The sequence below is a fragment of the Vipera berus genome (genome assembly GCF_964194415.1).
Source record: "Vipera berus genome assembly, contig: HAP1_SCAFFOLD_234, whole genome shotgun sequence".
Taxonomy (NCBI): Eukaryota; Metazoa; Chordata; class Lepidosauria; order Squamata; family Viperidae; genus Vipera; species Vipera berus.
In genome coordinates this window covers 1-20816 of record NW_027673506.1, presented here as the reverse complement: position 1 = coordinate 20816, position 20816 = coordinate 1, and the positions used below count along the sequence as shown (strand labels likewise).

At 36.5% G+C, this 20816-nt stretch overlaps 1 protein-coding gene across 1 annotated transcript in view; it reads left to right on the top strand.

The window, feature by feature from the left end:
• LOC308679346 (kinesin-like protein KIF13A) overlaps positions 1-20808 on the top strand; it is a gene marked incomplete at its 3' end in the record, with an annotated part of 40682 nt that extends 19874 nt beyond the window's left edge. Inside the window, exons 5-18 of the mRNA XM_081346956.1 lie at positions 1688-1780; positions 2695-2875; positions 3706-3793; positions 4859-4993; positions 7176-7288; positions 9811-9922; positions 10646-10858; positions 11248-11358; positions 13055-13189; positions 14404-14534; positions 17164-17250; positions 18460-18629; positions 19114-19324; positions 20730-20808. Coding sequence (XP_081203082.1) covers positions 1688-1780; positions 2695-2875; positions 3706-3793; positions 4859-4993; positions 7176-7288; positions 9811-9922; positions 10646-10858; positions 11248-11358; positions 13055-13189; positions 14404-14534; positions 17164-17250; positions 18460-18629; positions 19114-19324; positions 20730-20808 — 1859 coding nt within the window. The remainder of the gene's footprint in view (positions 1-1687; positions 1781-2694; positions 2876-3705; positions 3794-4858; positions 4994-7175; positions 7289-9810; positions 9923-10645; positions 10859-11247; positions 11359-13054; positions 13190-14403; positions 14535-17163; positions 17251-18459; positions 18630-19113; positions 19325-20729) is intronic.
• Between the last annotated feature and the right edge of the window lie 8 nt (positions 20809-20816).

Sequence of the window (20816 nt, the reverse complement as noted above, 5' to 3'; positions counted from 1 at the left end):
CGTCCAGTGCGCTCCCACAGAGAGGGCCTCCTTAGGGTGCCGTCGGTCAAAGAGTGTCGACTGGCGGCCCCCAGGGGGAGGGCGTTCTCTGTGGGCGCGCCAGACCTTTGGAACCGTCTACCGGTTGATCTCCGGATGGCTCCCGACCTTCGCTCCTTCCGACGGGACCTAAAAACACATTTATTTGAACAAGCCGGCCTGGTCTGATGGGTTTAGGGGTATTTTATAGTTTTGTATTAATTTATTGAATAGGGCTGTAGTATTTAATATTTTTTTAATTTTTGTATATTGTATTTTATTGCATTGCCCTGTACACCGCCCTGAGTCCTTCGGGAGAAGGGCGGTATATAAATTAAATAAAATAAATAAATAAATAAATAATTTATACTTGCACTAATCATGACCTATCTGTATGTCCTTCTCCCATATTTCCCTCGGCTAGCCCAAGCTTTCTGCCAAATTTCCCTCCACCATCTTGAGCCTTCTTTATGAAGCAGTGGGTTCTGTCCTGTTCTTCCTTTCCACTAGGAAGTGGAAGCGAATCAACTTCACTCAGAAGACCAACAAGAGACTATTATGGCTTGTTCTCTGACATTATACGTCAGCAAAAAGTAAAAACTAGATTATGGCAGCAGAATCTAAGTCACTTAGGTGAGATAGGCAGTATACAGGTAGTCCTTGACTTAGGACCACCATTGAGCCCTAAATTTCTGTTGCTAAACAAGACAGTTGTTAAGTGAGTTTTGCCCCATTTTAAGACATTTCTTGCCACAGTTGTTAAGTGAATCACTGCAGTTGTTAAATTAGTTACCCAGTTGTTAAGTGAATCTGGCTTCCCCATTGACTTTGCTTGTCAGAAGGTTGCAAAAGGGGATCTCTGACCCTGAACCCTGCAACCGTCATAAATATGAATCGGTTCCCAAGCTTCCAAATTTTGATCATTTGACTATGGCGATGCTGTAAGTTTGAAAAACGGTCATAAGTCATTTTTTCCCCCAGTGCTGTTGTAACTTCGAACGGTCACCAAACGAATGGTTCTAAGTAGAGGACTACCTGTAAATAAATAAATAAACTGAATAAATAAATTAAACAATTATTGATTCATTTAATATTTATTTATTTAAATAAATGAATAAACTGCAATATAAAGCAGATATATAGACTTTATGCATAAATAAATTTAGATAAAAGGAAAAATTGAAAATGGCACAAAGATCCACTCCTTTCAAGCATCTTTTTATTTTAATCAGTAATTTAAAAATGGTAAGAATTTAATAAATCTCTTTATTACAAAGGAATATAAATCTTATTACAAACATAAGTTATGTTATTCCTTACGATCGAACATTTTCCCCTTATTATTGCTCTCTTTTTTTTGTCTTGAGGTTCTATTTTTAATTTCAGCTGAGTTTTTTCAAGCATGTCTAGCATCAACACCTTAACATAAAATTGATAACAAAAAATAGATAAAAAATACTTTTACATTTTTATTTTTATTTTTTAAAAAGTAAAATAATCTCCCATATATCCCCCTTCTAATTTTTGTCTCAACGTAGGTTAGAATTGCTGTCGGTGAAAAGCAACAGTGGTAGCCCCAGGAACGATCTGATTGATACAGAGCCGGCGAAGTGCATTGCAGTATAGATAATTCCATCTCAGTTGTGCCTTTTCTTCTTCTTTTTTGTAGATCAACAAGTTGTGTTTAAGTGCCTTGGAGAAGGAATTCTTGAGAAAGCCTTTCAGGGATATAATGCTTGCATTTTTGCATATGGACAAACAGGTAAGAGTTGTGTTTATAAGTTCCAAATGGAAACGAGATATTTTGCGGAGGTTGTCGCCATCTTCTGGGAAAGAAGAACCACTCACCAGTGTCTTCTTTGCTGTGTGAACCTCTTCTTAAGGTCAGGACTTGACCTAGGTCCAATAATCCCATCCCCCTCACCACTGCTCTGCATTAATATGGCTTTTTAATATATAAACAGAAAGGCCCTGCCCTCTCTTGAATTTTCCTTGATCCAGTTATTTTTTGTTCTGGATTTCTTGCCTGGTTTCCTATTGTCATGTTGCTTTAACCCTGGTGGTTCTCTAGAACAGGGTCCCCAACCCCCGGTTTGTGGACCAGTACCGGACCGTGGCATGCCAGCAACCGGCCACACAAACAAACAAAGCCCCATCCGCGAGATGCAGGGACCACAGGAGACCACACCCCCTCTGATCCGTGGAAAAACCTCTCTCCACAGAACCGGTCCCTGGTGCCCAAAAGGTTGGGGACCTCTGCTCTAGATCTCTTGGAGGCTGAGTGAGTGGTCAGGATTGAGCATTGGGAATATTGTTTTACAGTGGTTCTGATCTTTCCTGTTGGGTGTTAAGGAAAAACAGGGTTATGTGGAGATCTGGAATTGAAATGTCAAATGTGATTGTGAGTATATGTGGACATGCATGAAGCATCTTTTGGGAATACTGTAAAGCAGCCATTTCCCCCCCTGAGTTTATGAATCTTCCCTCTGCAGCTAACATGCATTCTTGGGAAATAATACTTTGTTGTATGCTACCTCCTTCACTTAAATACACATTTTCCTGAGATGGTGCAATTTATACTGTTTATTATTTGTTACTTATCATTTTCAAAAGAGACAGCAATTGATAACTTTTCCATTTTTAAATATAAAATGCATTTTTATATTCCTCTTTTAGGCTCAGGAAAATCCTTCTCAATGATGGGAAATGCAGAGCAGTTGGGTCTGATCCCGCGCCTCTGCTGTGCTTTATTTCAGAGAATCACTTTAGAACAAAATGATTCACACACTTTTAAAATAGAGGTGTCCTATATGGAAATCTATAATGAAAAGGTCAGAGATCTACTTGACCCTAAAGGGTAAGTGACCCTCCCAGCCCTTTTTTATTCTAGATGTATAGTATGTTTGCGGGAACTTTAGTCTCGCTTTATAGTTTGTATTTTTCATTGTTTTCCTAATAGTATATAAGAATAACAATGATTAATATTTGTTTACCCTGCTAGTTGCTGTGCCAGGTTCAAATAAGAATTTCTTTTTAATTTGACAGTCAATTACACATCATGGCTGTGTCACCCCATCTTTAAACTTAACTGTTCTTAATGAGGAAAATGTATACAGACAAGAATGGAAACTATTTTCTTAACTGATAGCATTTCTATTTGTTGCCCTTCTAATAGCCCTCTACCACCACTTTATCTAAATTGGAGAAACCAGTTTGAAGTCACATCTCTGCTGCTGGGATGTGTAATGTAAGCCTGACCCTGTTTATTACACAGAGTTATAGTTATTCAAGCAGAATTGTCAAGAGTCTCTAGTGAGTACTGTAGTGCTTATTAAGGCTACTAGTTGTAAGATTTTATCTTAAAAAGAATACACATATGCCAGTTTTAATGGAACAATGGGATTTTTTTAAACAATTATGGAGATGTTAGAAGGTTACTTAGTACAAATTTTGTAAAGGAACCAGATTTTTTCAAGGAGGGTGTTAATTTCATTGTCCCATTTTCTGTTTTTCCATTCATCTAGCATATTCATGTCTTTTTTTTAGTAAAAATAAATCTTTATATTTCTGATAAATGTATTTTCCGTTTGAGAACAAGTTTATATGTTCATTGGTCTATAATGAGTTAATTTTACTGATTCATTTTCCTAACAAAGTTTAAATTATGACAATATTTTTATTTCAAAGGAGTCGGCAATCCCTCAAAGTTCGTGAGCATAAAGTTTTGGGTCCATATGTAGATGGTTTGTCTCAGCTAGCTGTTACTTGCTTTGAAGTAAGTAAAGCATAAGAAATTGGCCAATATAATGGTATCCGTGGGTTGAAGAATAAATTTGCACAGCAACTGCATCATACTACACTATGCCATGTTAGATAAACAATTGGCTGAATATAGGTACTTCTGTGCTTGTGATGCAGGGTGAGAAAAGAAGCCTGGGGGCTAATTTATATATGGACAGTATCTGTGTAAGAAAGTAATTTGTGCTAAGACAGATTCACTTGCATAAAAACATGCATGTGTTACACACATTGTTAAAGGAAACAGAGAACGGAAATGTGCATTAGAGGAGAAAATGTAAGCTATATAAATGATTTACAGTAATGAGTATTTAAAACACAGCCACTAATACATTTTAGATGTACTGATCTAAATATGTTTTCTTTAAAAACATTAATTTAGATTTTCAGTTGACTCAGCTATTTTGGAGGAATGGTTTGAATTAGGTGTATCAAACTTTAGACAATTTTGCAAATCACATACATGTATGTATGTGTATGTGTGTGTGTGTGTGTGTGTATACACACACACACACACACATACACACACACACACACACACACACACACACACACACACAATCTGAGTTTTTATTTTATGCTTGTGGAAACTTTTGAAATGGTTTGGCCTCTGATCTATTTTGGAATATGCACTTTGAGATGATTTATAGGTTCAGTTAAGGACAGGCAAAAGTGTTGTGAGTTTAAATTTATTTAGATATCACATTATAAAGGTTTAGGGCAAGAAACGCAACTCCTTCAGTCAGCAAAACAGCATAAAATTATATTTACAAACATGGAAATTCCTCCATCTTTCTAGGGTTATTTTGAACAGCAACCTCAGGGAATAGATCTTAACCTTGCTTTTGAAAGTAATGCAAATGGAACTTTAGTAGGTGTAGAATGGAAAGGAGTTCCATAAGAGTGAAAAAATATAACATGCATATAATGTTTTAAGTTGTATTTGTTTATTTACATCTAAAATAATAGGTTTATATAAATTGCAAATGCTGCGACTGGAAAAAGGAAATTGTTGTGTCCAATGTTTTATGTTATTCATCAGGATATAGAGTCACTAATGTCAGAGGGAAATAAGTCCCGGACAGTTGCAGCAACCAACATGAATGAAGAAAGCAGCCGCTCTCATGCTGTCTTTAACATTATCGTCACTCAAACACTTTATGATCTGCAGTCTGGCGTAAGTGAATTAATTGAAGACATTTGGGTAATATGTTAAAAAAATTAAATCTTGCCCAGTTGATTTCAGTTGTATAAATGACAATGCATTCCCACCGAAATGTCTACTGTTACAGGTGTAAATAATATTTTTTAATCTGGAATTTTGAGGATCAATTTGGTGTAGTGGTTAAGGAATAAAGGACTAAAGCGACATTGGGTGATAAAACAGTTTTAAAATTAAAATGCTTTCACAGTTAAATTCAGCCAAAGAAGGCACTGAGTTTCTAATATGAAAGTGAATACAGATTTCTGATGCCTACTACAGTTTATTTTTGCATTAAATATCTAAATAAATATTGAATTATAAAGGTCCAGTATGACACCTAACTACATTTATTTGATATAGTTTTTCAATGTGTGCCTATGCAAACAAACAAAAATAGGCGCATTCAGCAATCTGGAACTTTATGTAAGTAATTTATTGAAGAGTGTTGGTCAGTAGTCATACCTTAGCTCTGTGATGGCGAACCTGTTGGACTCCGCATGTAAAAAATTCAGAAAATGCTTACCTTGCCTGCTGGCATGTCATATCACCACCTGCATCCTGGCCAAAAGAGGCCTCTCAGGACCACTTCTCTGGACTCTCCTCTCCACTCTGTGGACCCTCAAAAGTCACACAAGAGAGCCCTGGTTTCGCAAGGCTTCTGGAACCTCAGAAAATTGTGTGAGAATCCTTGCATGATTTTCAGATGCCTCAGAGGCTGTGCAAGAGAAAGACCCTCTCAGATGAGTTTCAGGGGGTCTGGAGGCCTGGCATGTCACCAAACATGGTGTGGTATGTCACCTGTGACACCCATTTCATAAATTCACCATAGCTGCCTTAGGTGTTTGGTGGTAAGAGAGTGACAGACTGAGGTCAGTAAAGAAAAACTCATCTTTGTTGCATGCAACTTAATCTTGTCTCTTGTGATTAAAGTATCGTGCAAATTTTATGAACAGATAAAAGAAATTGGTCCATGTTTAGAATCCTGATGCTACAACAGTTGTAAATGTGAAAGACGGATCATAAGTCACTTTTTCAGTATCATTGTAACTTTGAATGATCAATAAACAAATGGATGTAAATTGAAGACAACCTGTATATGTCCTTTAACCTTGTCTTCAAATGTAGTATATGCATAATTAATTTGTAACTTGTAACTTTTATAGTATAGTAATGCTCTGTGCTAAAATGTTATTTGAATATGAAGAAAATTAAAATATGTAAACTTTTGTGCTATAATGATAAGCTCAATAACAATATTTGGGTATTGTTTATAGTACATAGTACTATGTACATCACTATAATACATAGTACATTATTATGAAATGCTTTGAGAAGCTAATAAAAGACATTATTGTATCTAGCTGCCTGCCAGCATTTGACCCGCTTCAGTTTGCTTACTGACCAAATTGTCCAGTTTGCCTACTAGATGCAACAACAAACGCACATGAGTATTTCTTTCCTCTAAGTGCTTCAAGCTCAGATGGAGAACAGAAGAAATAGCATACCAATTTGGCCAGTAAGCAAACTGAAGCTGGTCAAAGAGCCTTGGTGGAGCAGTGGGCTAATGCCTCCTTAAGTAACACCAGCTGCCTGCAATTAGTGCAGGTTCGCATCCCACCAGGCTCAAGGTTGACTCAGCCTTCCATCCTTCCGAGGTAGGTAAAATGAGGACCCAGATTGTTGGGGGCAATTAAGCTGACTTTGTAATAATGCCGCTTGGGGGGGGGAAGCCCTAATAAGCAGGCATATACATAGAATGAAGGCTATTGCTAAGCACATTGGTTTGTGCTTAAATTGTAAGCTGCCCTGAGTCTTCGGAGAAGGGCGGGATATAAATGGGATTAAAATAAAAAATAAAAATAAAAATGCTGGTGGGAGGCTAGATACAATAATATCCTTTATCAGCTTCAAATAACATAACAAAGGTGGCTTATCTCTAGAGGTTTTCCTGTCCTATACATAGCTTTATTTTAAAAAAAAAAAGTATTCAGCCATTTGGCCATCAAATTTCAGCAGCGAAATCTCTCAGTTTTGGATGTGATCAGTGAGGTGCTGTGGATGTACATGTGCGTTCTTAGTTTTTACTTCTTTTGTAAATTATAATGTCCATTAATAAAGCTTCAGCTTCCCCCCCCCCTCATTTTTCCCTACTTAGAACTCTGGAGAAAAAGTGAGCAAAGTTAGCCTGGTTGATCTGGCTGGTAGTGAGAGAGTATCTAAAACAGGAGCTGCCGGAGAACGTTTGAAGGAAGGCAGCAACATAAACAAGTAAGGCACTGATGAAATTATATTATCCAAATAAATTGATTCTAGCTGCACTTATAGGAAGGCCTTCAAATCACGTTTCTGGTCTTTTTGCTACCTGCAAATTGTATTTTTATGTTCTGGATGTCCTATTTTTTTTCCCCCTGCACTTATTTTCTGTTGATGAGTTTGAAATATAACTGAGACAGGATCTTCTGCTTTGAAGCAAATTCACTGAAATCAGCCCAAGCAGTTCCTGGTATGGCAACAAGGCGAGATTAGGTTCACGGTTACAGACGTTTTCGAAATATTCTTTCCACGGGGTTTTAAAATATAATGATAAAATATAAGAATAGTTAACAGGGTACAGGGACATGCTTTCAAAATGTATAACTGTTAAATAAAATGGGAACAATCATAACTGAAGGGTTCCTTCACACAATTAATGTACTTTTCAGAAACAAATAAATGATGCAGTTTTTTAACTATTTTTTTTTTGAAAAGAAAAGGTTCTGATCCAGAACTGCCTTGTTTGCCTTAAAATTGTCTTATTTGCTTCCACTAAAGCTATTTAGTGTAGTCTTTTTTTAATGAAACAAAGGATAGCTGATGAAATAATTATTTCTTAAATGCTTTTAAGCCCCGCCCCCACCCCACCCCCAGTCCTTACTTTCTGGAGTTGATTTGTGGAGCTCACTGCCCGGTCGGTGCACCTATTGGGCTTGTTTTGGGCTGTTTCTTTTGCAGAGTCTGGTCAGTTTTCCTTCTCCCATCTTTCTCCTCTGTACCTCAGCAGTCTTGGAGCATGAAGACTTGCAATTTTGCTTCCGTATCTGGGGACTGCCACTGAGTTTCTTGCCTCAGTGTTGGACGCTTTTTCTCTACTTGTCTGCTGTCTTCCTGGCTTGATTCCCTTTTTCCACACCCACACCCATGCCTGATTCATCTGATTCATTTTATGTAACTAAGTCTCCAATTACGGAGGGGTTGGGTCTGTTTCAACCCTCGCTCCTAGTCAGAACCAAAGTGCTGGATCCCAGGAGGAAAGGAGCAATGCCTGCTCACTCTGGGTAGCGAGTTCATTGTCCCTCCTTGGTCAATTTTATTAGTTGATTTTTGAACCTGATGTTTTGAGAAAGAGAGAAGAAGTTTTCCATGTCATCCATGGTTTTATACTCTTTGATCATTTATTTATGTATTTATTTTAAGACACATATGATCTCCCATCTCAGATATAATAATTTAACATCAACAGCAACAAAGATAAATAACTTTAATTGATGCCGTACAATGATACTGAGATCTGAATCAGTCCCTTCTCCCCAGATGTAAATCATAAAACCAGGTTTCCTTAACATCCTGGCCCAGGGCATGGGGATACATCCAGGTGTTAAGACTTTGCAGAAGACCCACAGGGGGAGGACCATCCAGATCACAAGGGGAAATAGTGTCTATAGGGCAGGCAAAATGAGGGAGAAGGCACACTTCCAGGATCCCACACTTTCGTCACTTTACTTGGGTCACTCTAAACAGGCCCTCTAGTTAGCTCTCGATGGACACAATAAGGGTGGGAAAATATTTACTTTTTGCCATCCATATGGCCACAAAATAATCCTTAAGAAAGATTCTTATCAATGCTTGGTCAGCTTCACTCTTCATCTATTCTGCATCTTCTCTCAATGGCATTCTAGAGCCATGTTTCTCAACCTTAGCAACTTTAAGATGTTTGGACTTGGAACATGCACTAATACCGTTCTAAGCATTTTTATATACTCTTAAGAACTTGGATAGATCACTGCTTTCCTCATTTCTTAATTCTCTCCATTAAAGAAGGCATTTCAGACCCGGGGATAATTTTTTGTGTGCAGTGTCTCATAATATACTAAGATATTTTGTTATTTTAATTCTCTGTAATTGTGCCAATTCTCTCCCTGGAAAAAGTCAGAACTAGTTCAAGTATTCACAAATACTAATGCTTTCCATATGTAACTGAAAGGATATGCATTCCAGTCGATGTGTACTTTCCTCTGTTCTATGACATGCTCATGTGTACAGGAGAGGATTAGTGTTGCTTAGCTTTACATTACATATAACAAAGTTTTACTTGGGCAAAAAAGGAGAACAAAATCTGAAGACTTAAAAAGGCTTTTTTTTAATGTGGCTGGTGTTATTATACTACAAAGGATTTTTTCTTACTGTATGCTATGCTATATGAAGCAGTTTTAAATTACAAATAAACAGTATTAGAAATCACACTGTACCAAAACTAATCATATTTATCAATTAGTCATAACATTACTACATTTAAAGACTTTAAATAATGGAACTAAAATAGGTTCATTTGAATACTTTTTTATTACAAAGACATCTTAAACTTGCATGTATGTATAGTGTCATCTTAGCATTCTACAGATTCCTGTTCCCCTTCAAAAAGTTTATCACATAGTGTAGAGCCTGCTTTTTAAAAATAAGGCGCTGTCAATTGTAAATGTATTTCCAAATTATGTGTCACATGCCCAAATTGATCACATTTACCATTTTAATAGGTCCCTTTCAACACTAGGCTTGGTTATCTCATCACTTGCAGACCAAGCAGCAGGAAAGGGGAAAAATAAATTTGTTCCTTACCGAGATTCTGTACTCACTTGGCTTCTCAAGGTAAACATAGTTATATTCTATTCCTATTTAAAAATGGAGACATCATTTATTACCCTCAAGTAACCATGCACATGGGTGTACAAGCTGCAGCATATTTAGTAAAAATGAGAAATACTGCAATAAGATCTCTTGTGGGGTTTGTATTTTTCCTTTATGATCATTGCAACAAAATTTATTCTAATTTTGCGCAGACAGGGAGGGTCTGCTCAGGGTTCCGCCGGTGAGAGATTGCCGGCGGGTGACACCCAGGGATAGGGCCTTCTCAGTGGGAGCGCCTGCCCTCTGGAACCAGCTGCCGGTGGAGCTGAGGACTGCTCCCGACCTCCGATCATTCCGCCGGGGCCTGAAGACCTGGCTCTTTGAGCTCTCGGGCCCAGGCTGAGGAGAAAATTTTAACTGGGGTTTTTAGTGTACAGGGTGAATTTAATGCTTTTTAATTGGTTTTAACTTTTGTATGTTTTTGATTTTTAATTCCCTGTAAACCGCCCTGAGTCCTCAGGGAAAGGGCGGTATACAAATGCAACTAAATAAATAAATAAATAAATAATTTTTATATACTGATTTCTAATGCTGAATGTTAGAAATGTCTAAGGGTGACCAGATCAGTTACAGCTGAAAGAGACTTTAAAATGATATCTGTTAAGAATAAAAAAATATATTTCAGGCATAAGAATACTTTAATTTTGTTTTACGCATTTTATCTATTCCTAATAAACCTTTTAGGACAACCTGGGAGGAAATAGCCAAACAGCCATGATAGCTACAATCAGTCCAGCAGCTGATAATTATGAAGAAACATTGTCTACATTGAGATACGCAGATAGAGCTAAAAGGATAGTAAATCATGCTATAGTGAATGAGGATCCCAATGCTAGGGTTATCCGAGAACTACGGGAAGAAGTAGAGAAGCTGAAAGAGCAACTTTCTCAGGCAGAGGTAAAGCAGGTGAAAATTTTGTTTTATCCAGCAATATTTAAAACATGAGTAAAATGGAAATAAGAGAAAGGGACAAATGCATTTACATTTAGACAAAACTTTGGAGTTTTCTATAAACTTTGTATCAGAAAAGGGCTTTGCTGAAGGTTGATATTTTGAGTTTCCAATTGAAAGGAAACAGAGAAATATAACTCAGTATTCATTCTATGATTCTATGAAGGAGAATGAAAAGTAATGTCTGCAGTTTACAAATATACCCCAAAAGAGTGATTTGGTCTGAGCTCTCTGTTTTCCAATTTTCTTAATTATAATTTTGAAATGAAAATATTTGATATAAACCACTCTGGAATTTTGAGAAAGTTGTAACAGGTGTATTTTGAATATTAAAGGCTATGAAAGCGCCAGAATTAAAGGAAAAATTGGAGGAATCTGAAAAACTAATACAAGAATTAACCATTACCTGGGAAGAGAAATTAAGAAAAACTGAAGAAATTGCACAGGTATTTATGCAATTATGCATTTAGGACTTAATTGAGATGGATTAAATTTATATTCCTATTTCTTAAACATGTTCCAGGTGCAACATATTTTTAATTTTTGCAATAATGTTACAGAGCAGACATGTCAAACTCGCGATGTCACGTGATGTTGCGCAACGTATCGGAGTTTTTCCCCCACTGCCGGCAATGAGGTAGACGCAGTTTCCTGGTGATGCGTCCGGCAGTTTGACACCCCTGTTATAGAATCAATACACACAATGCTGGAGTTAAAGAGGCTTTGAGTCTTATGTATGCTGTAGGTAGTCACAGCATTTCGAAGGCAAGGATTGCTCATTGTAACAGATAAATGCAACTCTTCATTCTACATTGTATTAAAATTATATCTGTGGCCTGAATTCTTCAAGGAAAGCTGAGCATTTTTAGAGTTTCTGCACATTTGTATGTTGCAGAGTTTGGCTTATTTCATTTGGTGTTTTGTGTATGATGCTTCCCTCCATATCAAATACAAGTTCTAAAATAATGGAAGCCAACAGTTGTTAGACTTCATCATTAGTTGACACCACTGTTTATTGGCACTACTATAACACTGATAAATTGTAGTTTTTTGTGAAGGAATATGATATGTCTGCTTTTTTATTTATTTTTGAAGCAATTTTATTAAAAATTACAACTATAATAAAAATTAATACAAACTAAAATATAAAAGAAAAAGAGGTAGGTACAGAAGAGAAAGGCAAAATAGAGAAATAGAAAAGAAAGAAAAAATAATAAAGAAAAATATATATAAAGAATTGACTTCCAATTTTATCATAACAAATATAATTTTAGTAACTTATAACCTTCTTTTAAAATAAAATACCTTCCTATATTCCTTTTATCTATAAACAAATCCATAAAGCCTCATCATTTCAGTCCTGATGTCAGCAAAAGTCCATTAAGATTTACCAGAAATAACAACATACAGGTGGTCCTCGACTTACGACCACAGTTGAGCTCAAAATTTCCATTGCTAAGTGAGACACTTGGTAAGGAGTTTTGCCCTATTTTACAAACTTTCATGCCACGGTTGTTATTCCACGGCTTTTCATTCTGCCGTAGTCATGAGCTTTGGTTTTTGCAGACTTGTCTTCAGTTCACCATTTCTTCCCTGGAAACCATGCTTTTTCTCACATAAAACAAAACACATTGAGTTTTTATACAATTTATTTACTTTCAGGTTCATTCATCTTTGAACAGAGGGTTATGAATAAAATAATGATAGAAAAAAACTTGTACCTGTTTCTGTAATTTTTTGTTTTAAGTTCATCTCATTAGCTGGGTTCAAATTAATGTTGGCTTTTCTACTCTGTTACTGATTTTGAAGAACGGTGATTCTGCTCATAGCAATATTGTGTGTGTGTGTGTGTGTGTGTGTGTGTGTGTGTGTGTGTGTGAGAGAGAGAGAGAGAGAGAGAGAGAGAGAGAGAGAGAGAGAATATTGAACACTACACCAAAAATTGTTCTGCTGAATGGGAAAATGATACAATATCTTATTCAATACCCAACACTATTGCAAAAACTGTGGCATAAGTATTTATAGAGAAGTATTAGCAAGTATATTTCTTCCACTTGTGATTCTTTGGACACAGTTCATAATATTTAAGTTCATTGTCGTGAAAATAATTACAGCTATTCAAACTTTCTATTAATTTTACAGGAAAGACAAAAGCAATTAGAGAGCATGGGTATTTCTCTTGAATCTTTGGGGATCAAGATGGGAGAAGACAAATGCTATCTGGTGAATTTAAATGCAGATCCTGCACTTAATGAATTGTTGGTTTATTATTTAAAGGTAAGAAACAATCACACTTTCAAATTCTTTACTTTTATTGAAGTTTGTCAAACAGGATTTGAAAAAAAAATAGGAAGCTTACTATGTCTACAGCACCCAGCAAATTTTTTACTCTAGTCCTTGACTTAAGACCACAATTGAGCCCAACATTTATGTTGCTAAGCAAGACATTTGTTAACTGAGTTTTACCCTAGTTTACTTGCCACAGTTGTTAAGTGAATCACCGCAGTTGTTAAGTCAGTAAATGGTTGTTAAGGGAATCTGACTTCCCCATTGACTTTGCTTGTCAGAAGATCACAAAAGGTGATCACATGACCCTGGGACACTGCAGCTATGATAAATATGAACCAGTTGCCAAGTGTACAAATTTTGATCACATGACCATGGGGATGCTGCAGTGGTTGTAAGTGTGAAAAACAGTCATAAGACACTTTTTCAGTGCTGTTGTTACTTGGAACAGTCACTAAACAAATAGTTGTAAATTGAGGACTACCAGTATTTTGAAAGTATGAGTCAGTGTTTAATGAAACCCTTGTAACAAGCTAGCACAGTGATGGCGAACCTTTTGGAGATTGAGTGCCCAAAACCCAAACCTGCCCCAGCCCGCTCCACCCCCTACCTGCCCACAGGGTCACCCACCGCCTCCACAACCTGCTGCAGATCGCCCAGGCAGCCCACCAGGCCATGGCAGCCACTCCCTCTGCCTGCGTCCTGCAGCATCAACTGTGTACGACTGGGTGCAAGGGTGGAGTCTTGTCCCCGCTGCCATGTCCTTGGCTGCGCTGCTCTGCATGGGCTGCACTCAGTGGTGACTCTCCAGGGGGTCTGCTGGTGAGGAGGGGGCTGTGGGGAGAGGCGGGGCTGGTGCATGTGCCCACAGAGAGGGCTCTGAGTGCCACCACTGGCACGCATGTCATAGGTTCACCACCACTGGGCTAGCATATGAAGATTTCTCATGTGATTGTCAAAGATTTCCAAATAGCTATTTCTGACATACTTCCTCTCAGTATACATGAGCCATGGAGGAACTAGAGAAAATTAAATGAGTTTGAGGCAGTGCTCTGTAGAAAGATGCAATATCACCCATTTCACATTTTACAGTAAATATAAACCTTTGAGTTTGGATTGGATTGCACATACATTGTAATTTATAATTCTTTACTTAGGATGATAGAAGCAGCAGATTTTGTTTTCACTCTATTTGTCTTAATCAGGACCACACTAGGGTTGGTGCGGATACCTCACAGGACATACAGCTATTTGGGATAGGAATTCAACCAGAACATTGTGAGATAGACATTGCACTAGATGGAGAAGTTTCTCTCTCACCAAAAGAAAATGCAAGGTAAGGGCATCTGTAAAATTGGGAGCCTTTGTAATTTAAACAAAAGGACCTTGCATTAACAAAGAGAGGAAGACTGTAAACTTGCCTAAACTTTGAAAGCTACAGTTTATTCTAGCTAGTACTAATTTCTGTTCCTGACTTCTTCCTTCAGAAAAACTCGACAGCGTTCATACATTTCACAAAGTTTGTGGCTAATGGTTCCAAGTAGTTTTGAGGTTAAGAGCCATCCTTATTTCACATCAGGCAGATATTAGTATCAGTAATTTTGGGATTGAGTGCTGATTTGTGTTCACTTACACATTTTATCATTAGTTACACTTTTGATACTTTTTAAAGCCAAAAACCAAGCAGGGAAATATTTTTCAGTAAGATTTTAGTTAAATTGTATTAGACAGATTTTACAGAAATATTCTTATTCTTTCATTGGGGAAGGCCAGCTGTTGGCAAACATGTAAATATATAGAAAATTAGTTTCACTGTGTTTTTTGTAAGACCTGAGTGTGTTACCATGAAAGTTCAAGGCTTAACAACAAAAATATTCCAAACAGATGGAATTCATGTTATGATAGAGTTGCATTGTGAAGAATTAGTTATTTTGACTGGCAACAATAAAGAGGCATGTCACTGGAAAAAATGTATAAATAAATAAACTTTGTTTAATTTGTATTTCATCCAAGATTTCTAAATAAGCACAAACTACTTTATAGAATTACAACTGACAATTGAATCAGTTCATTGTAGATTCTTGTGGAAAAAGCAATTAACTTCTTTATGATTGGAAAATGAATTTAAAATGAGGACTTTTTTACAGTTGAAGTACTAAGGATTATTTATATTGTCAGCCACAAAACAAAGAAATTGTGCTTTAAATATCACCTGCTTGAGAAAATTGAGATGGATAATTAATTATTTTCCTGGTTTATGTGCCTCTGTTTATGAGCAGAGTAGAACATTATACAAAAGCTACTTCTTTTAAATTATATTCCAAACTGAGAATAAAAGATATATTTTGCTTCTTTTGGCTTATACAGCGAATGAACTTTATTTTCATGGAATAACTGCATATTGGAGGAATTCATATTACTGTTGAAATGCTTTAAGTAAATGTCTCATTAAAGAGATTTAAACTAGGATTCTGCAGATGGCTTGCAGTAAACAGCCTGTGACCCAGTTACTTAAATACATGCACTGTATCAACTATTTCCCTCCCCTCCTTTTTTTTTACAGTAGGGATGTACTGCAGCAAATATGTTTTTGTCAGTAAGAATGAAAGTCTTAATTAAATCCTTGATGATTTAACACTGAATACAAAGTTATTATTTTTATTTATTTCATGTTTGCATTAATCCTATATGTAATGTGTAACCTATTGATAATATATTCCCAAAACTGGAATACACAAGCTATAAAAATTCTGTCTTCTTAGTTTGCAAAATGTTGTAAAATACAGAAAAATATGAGTAGCAAAAATTAGTAAGGTATAAAATGGTAGCCTTTGATGGATGCTGCTCAATATCAAGCAATTCCAGTTGTAATTATAAGACCTCAGTATATCATCAACCATCAACCATCAGATTCAGATGGAGCATCTGCAGTGTGAGCTTCTCGTGTCTTTATAGGTCTCATTTCAGTGTGGAGGTGGGTGAGAAGTCCCATATGATTCTACTATGGGGTGTGTAAGGCCATAGTTTATACCTTCTATCCGGTCATGTGTATGTGCAAGAGTCAATCATTATTCTCTTCAGGACTGCATGTTTTTATTTATATATCCACACACAAATTCTGTCCTACAAGCATGTGTACAAATCCCTATCTTCACTCCATTGCAACATTCACTTTGCAGTGGGTTAGAAAGAGCCTTCTATACACTTTCCAGAAGAGCAGCAATACTAAGGTTCAGGGTTGTCCTGGTTAAGATATTTTAAAGAAAGTCTATCTAAGTTCTCCTTGTCCACTCATTTCCACCCCATGTGTGGCTCAGATGAGCTAAGCAGTTTCCTGATTTTTAGCTTTTTATTTTCTCTTTGCTTCAACCATACACACTACAACAGCTTGCTGGGTTGAGTGTAGCTATTCACATGCCATTTAAACTGCTATATTTCTCTAGCCTAGCATCAAATCAAATCACTTGGATGAAGTCTTGGGGTGTGCAGCCTATAAAGAAACTAGAGTAGTGAGAGATTTGTCACTTCTATGTTCCACTACACTTAATGGCCACATAATTGTATTTAGCCTATCAAGCAGTGAGCTGCATCAATTTACTTTAATATAGTGACCTGGCGGTGATTTGAAATGGATGGTCAATCTAGCACTTACTAAATATAGCCTGTCTAAGGGGACATTTGGAACTCTTCCCAGATTGTTGGGGAATGAGGGCAAATTCACAGCCAAAAGGCAGTGATTATCCACTCTTTCACTAAAAGACAAAAGAGGGAAGAGACATTACCAGGCTTTCTGTTTCTCCCATAGAAAGAGGTAGCAAATGTCAAGGCTTACTCATCCTCTAGTCATCTTACTGACTAGAATAATTCTCTGGTAGACTGGACTTTGCTGAAGTACTATCCACAGTGGTGTGGGAACTTGAATATGAAGAGTGATTTTAGTCTTATAAATGTGTTTTATTTTTCAGATCATGTGTAAATGGCACACTGGTGTGTTCTGTGACTCAGCTGTGGCATGGAGACAGAATCTTATGGGGAAACAACCACTTTTTTAGGTATTTGTTTTTAAACATGAATGTTTAATGTTCAGTTGTAATATTAGGTAGCAATACCTGGCCAGCCCTTTTCTGGTGTCATAAACTTAAGCATGAAGGGAACTGAATTGTACTTTGCACTGATGAGAGACCGCTAGGAATACCATGTCTGTTGGCTAGACTTTGAAGTCAAAAAAGCATCTCTGAAGAAGATAGCAGCAAACCACATATTTTTTTATGTAAAGAAAAATAACATGGATTTGTCCAGGAAATCACCAAGTGTCAAGGCCAACATTTTACTTAGTTTACCTTATTTATATAGATATATACAAGTGAATAATTTTGCTCACAAAGGATACTTCCAAAAAGCATTAATTAAAAAGTTACTATATTTCAAAGTTCAGAATTAGTTTTTCTCAGTTTGAGATAGTGATATACAGGCCCCAGCAACTATTTCTAGAGTTTTATTCAGCCCACTTGATATTTTTGTTATTTCATACTGTGACACCTATATTGAAGAGAATTTGAACTTAATTCAATCTAAATTCAATTATCACTTCTATCAGCTTTTAATATTCAGCCATATTCATCACAAACAATCTTGATAGTAAAATGTAACAAATATCATTTTCATAATATAAAATTGTTTTATTCTTTTAAAAAAAAACAAAATCAAATTTTATCACATTTACCACTGGTAGTAGGAAGACTGACACTTCAACACAGTGGTTTTTAGAATCTTTGACCCAACTACCCGCTTTCCCAGATTAAATAATGACATTATCCCCACAAAAAAACCTAGGCTTGTTACTTTATATAAGTATCTTGGTGGTAGCAACTCCAAACTGGATCCTTGACTCATAACAAACTATAAATTGTTCCATTCTCTCCAGGCTATTCCCAGAGTACTTCCTTGGGGAGTAATTATCGATGATCTAAGAATCCCTACTGTAATATATAGTGACTTCCTGCTAGTGCTGTCTTCCATAATGATCCTCCATAGCAGTAGTTTAGTGACGTTTCAAGGGCTTGATGAACAGCTAGCAGTATACTTTTGTATTCATATTTTGTAGGATGAGCAAGGACTATAATCACATTTTTTTCCTTCTTTGTTTTGGAACAAGTATGTCTTTTCCTGCTGTCCCCAGTTCCTTCATATAGATGAACTTTACACAAATTTATTTAAAAAAAACATGTTGGTAATTTTATACCTTTTTATTTTTCATGTAGAATTAATCTTCCTAAGAGAAAGCGTCGAGATTGCTGTAAAGACTCTGAAAAAGAAAAAGAACATGATGCAGAACATGATTTGGATGCAGCCAGTGAAGCTTCTTCAGAACCAGACTATAACTATGAATTTGCACAAATGGAAGTTATAATGAAAATGCTAAACAGCAATGGTGAGAAAATTGAGGTTCAGGGGTGCTGAAACCAAACAGGTCTCTGGTTTGTAGTATATTGATACATACTGTAATACAAAACATACAATTTTTCTATATCAATACATCAATAATAGTAGCAATTTTCTGTAAATAGATGTTCTAATAGAAAACTTGGGATTACATTTTCCCAACGTTATTTTTATTCTGATAGATGGAACCTAAACCTGAAAGTTTTATGGGATTAAAAAAAGAAGAAGACACGTGCAGTTTTTGAGTCATGTCCTTTATTCTACCTTAAATCATTTTAGCTATAAGAATGTATGAAAATGTTCCATGTTAAGAAATAAGCCAAACTATGCAAAAGGCATATTGGGACAGTGTTTTAATCAGGTCAGTGCATAGGGTTGTGAAGCCTAGGAGGATTTTCATAAAGTGATAATGTTATATTAAGCATTCCTACTGGAAATAGTTTCTAAAATAGAGTGGGCCCTTTTCTGCCTAGATCCATTACAAAATGTGGTCCAGGTCTTGGAGAAACAGTATTTGGAAGAAAAACGGAATGCTTTGGAGGAGCAGCGGATATGGTATGAGCGGGAGCTGGAACAGCTCAGGCAACAGCTTTCTCCAGAAAGGCATTATCAGCAGTGTGGTGGCAGCCTTTCAGATGCTGCCCAGGCTGCTGAGCAGAAAATCAATTTCTGGTCAGAAGAGAGGTAAGAATATTGTTCTTTAAGTAACTTGAGAGATTGAGCTGTAGGGCAAAATTTCTTGAAATCATTTCGAATCAATAGTGATACGAAAGGGTTACCTACTTAATTTGTTGCTCAAATCTGAGTCATTTTAGTTTTTTTGCACTCTGTGTCTGTAAGGCCTTCAGTGCATTTAACTGGGTTTTTTGCATGGTCTCCTCGGTAAATATTGTGTAATCCAGTTTGCTAAGAGACTATACCTGCCTTGATTTATTCTAATGGTCCTTGCTTAATAACGGTATTTGGGATCAGCAACTCTGTCTCTAAGGGACATGGTCTTAAAATGTGATGTCACGTGACCACATTTGATTTGCAACAGCAGTTGCAGCAGTTCCCTTTGCTGTCCTTAGGGAAATCCCATATGATTGCAGCATCCTGTGGTCATGTAGTCTCCATTTGCGACTTCCTTCCAGCTTCCCCATTGACTTTGCTTATCGAAAGCTGGCAGCGAAGGACACAGATGGCCATGATCACAAGGACGCTGTAATCATCATAATTGCAAACTGGCTGCCAAGTCCCTGAATCAGAATCATGTGACTGCAGGATGCTGTGATGGCTGCAACTGTGAGGAGCGTTTATAAGTCCTCTTGTTCAGAGTCGTCATACCTTTGAATGGTGGCTGAACAGGTGGTGCTGAACTAAACCTGTTGTACATCTACAGAGGTTCTCAGTCATTCAGGTCACAGTTGTCCCAAAAGTGCTTCAAAAAGGGCAACTGAACTTTCTTGATGTTTCTTGAAATTGAAGAAGCTCCTTGGAGGAGAAGTGAAACATCTTCAAGAAAAAGTCCAGTTGCCTTTTTAAAACACTTTTAGGATAGGCCTACTGTACCATTTGGGTATTACATACTAACATTCAAAATATTTTATCCCAATAATTTGGAGAGACTTGGAAATCATTGAATAAAAACAGATTAAATATTTGTTTGAAAATAGAAAATGCTGTTGAATTTGTCAGAAGGCTCTAGTTTGCTTCGAAGCTTTCTTCATGTGTTATTTGTAAAAAAATAAAACAAAGAGTCTGTAGGCAATAATACATAGTTTAAATTTGGTCCCATAAATCAATCTATATTCCAGCTTTCAGGTAAACATGGTTATAAATAATGTCTCTTAAAACACCTGTAAAGATGGATTAATTTATGAATTTGTTTGAATATTTAATTATAAATGTTACATATATTAATGTTAGTACTATGCTTTCCTGATGCATAATTATTCTAATTTTCATCAGAACTCTACATCTGGTGACCAAATTTATGCTTTTTCATTGAGAATTTACTAAAAATAATGTAGTCTTCTCAATACTAATATCAGAAACTGATTTTCTAAATTACATTTTTTGATATATTTAAGTCTTGTTTCCTTTATAGGGATGAATTATTTCGACAAAGCTTGGCAAAACTAAGAGAACAAATAGTTAAGGCTAATACATTAGTAAGGGAAGCTAACTTTTTAGC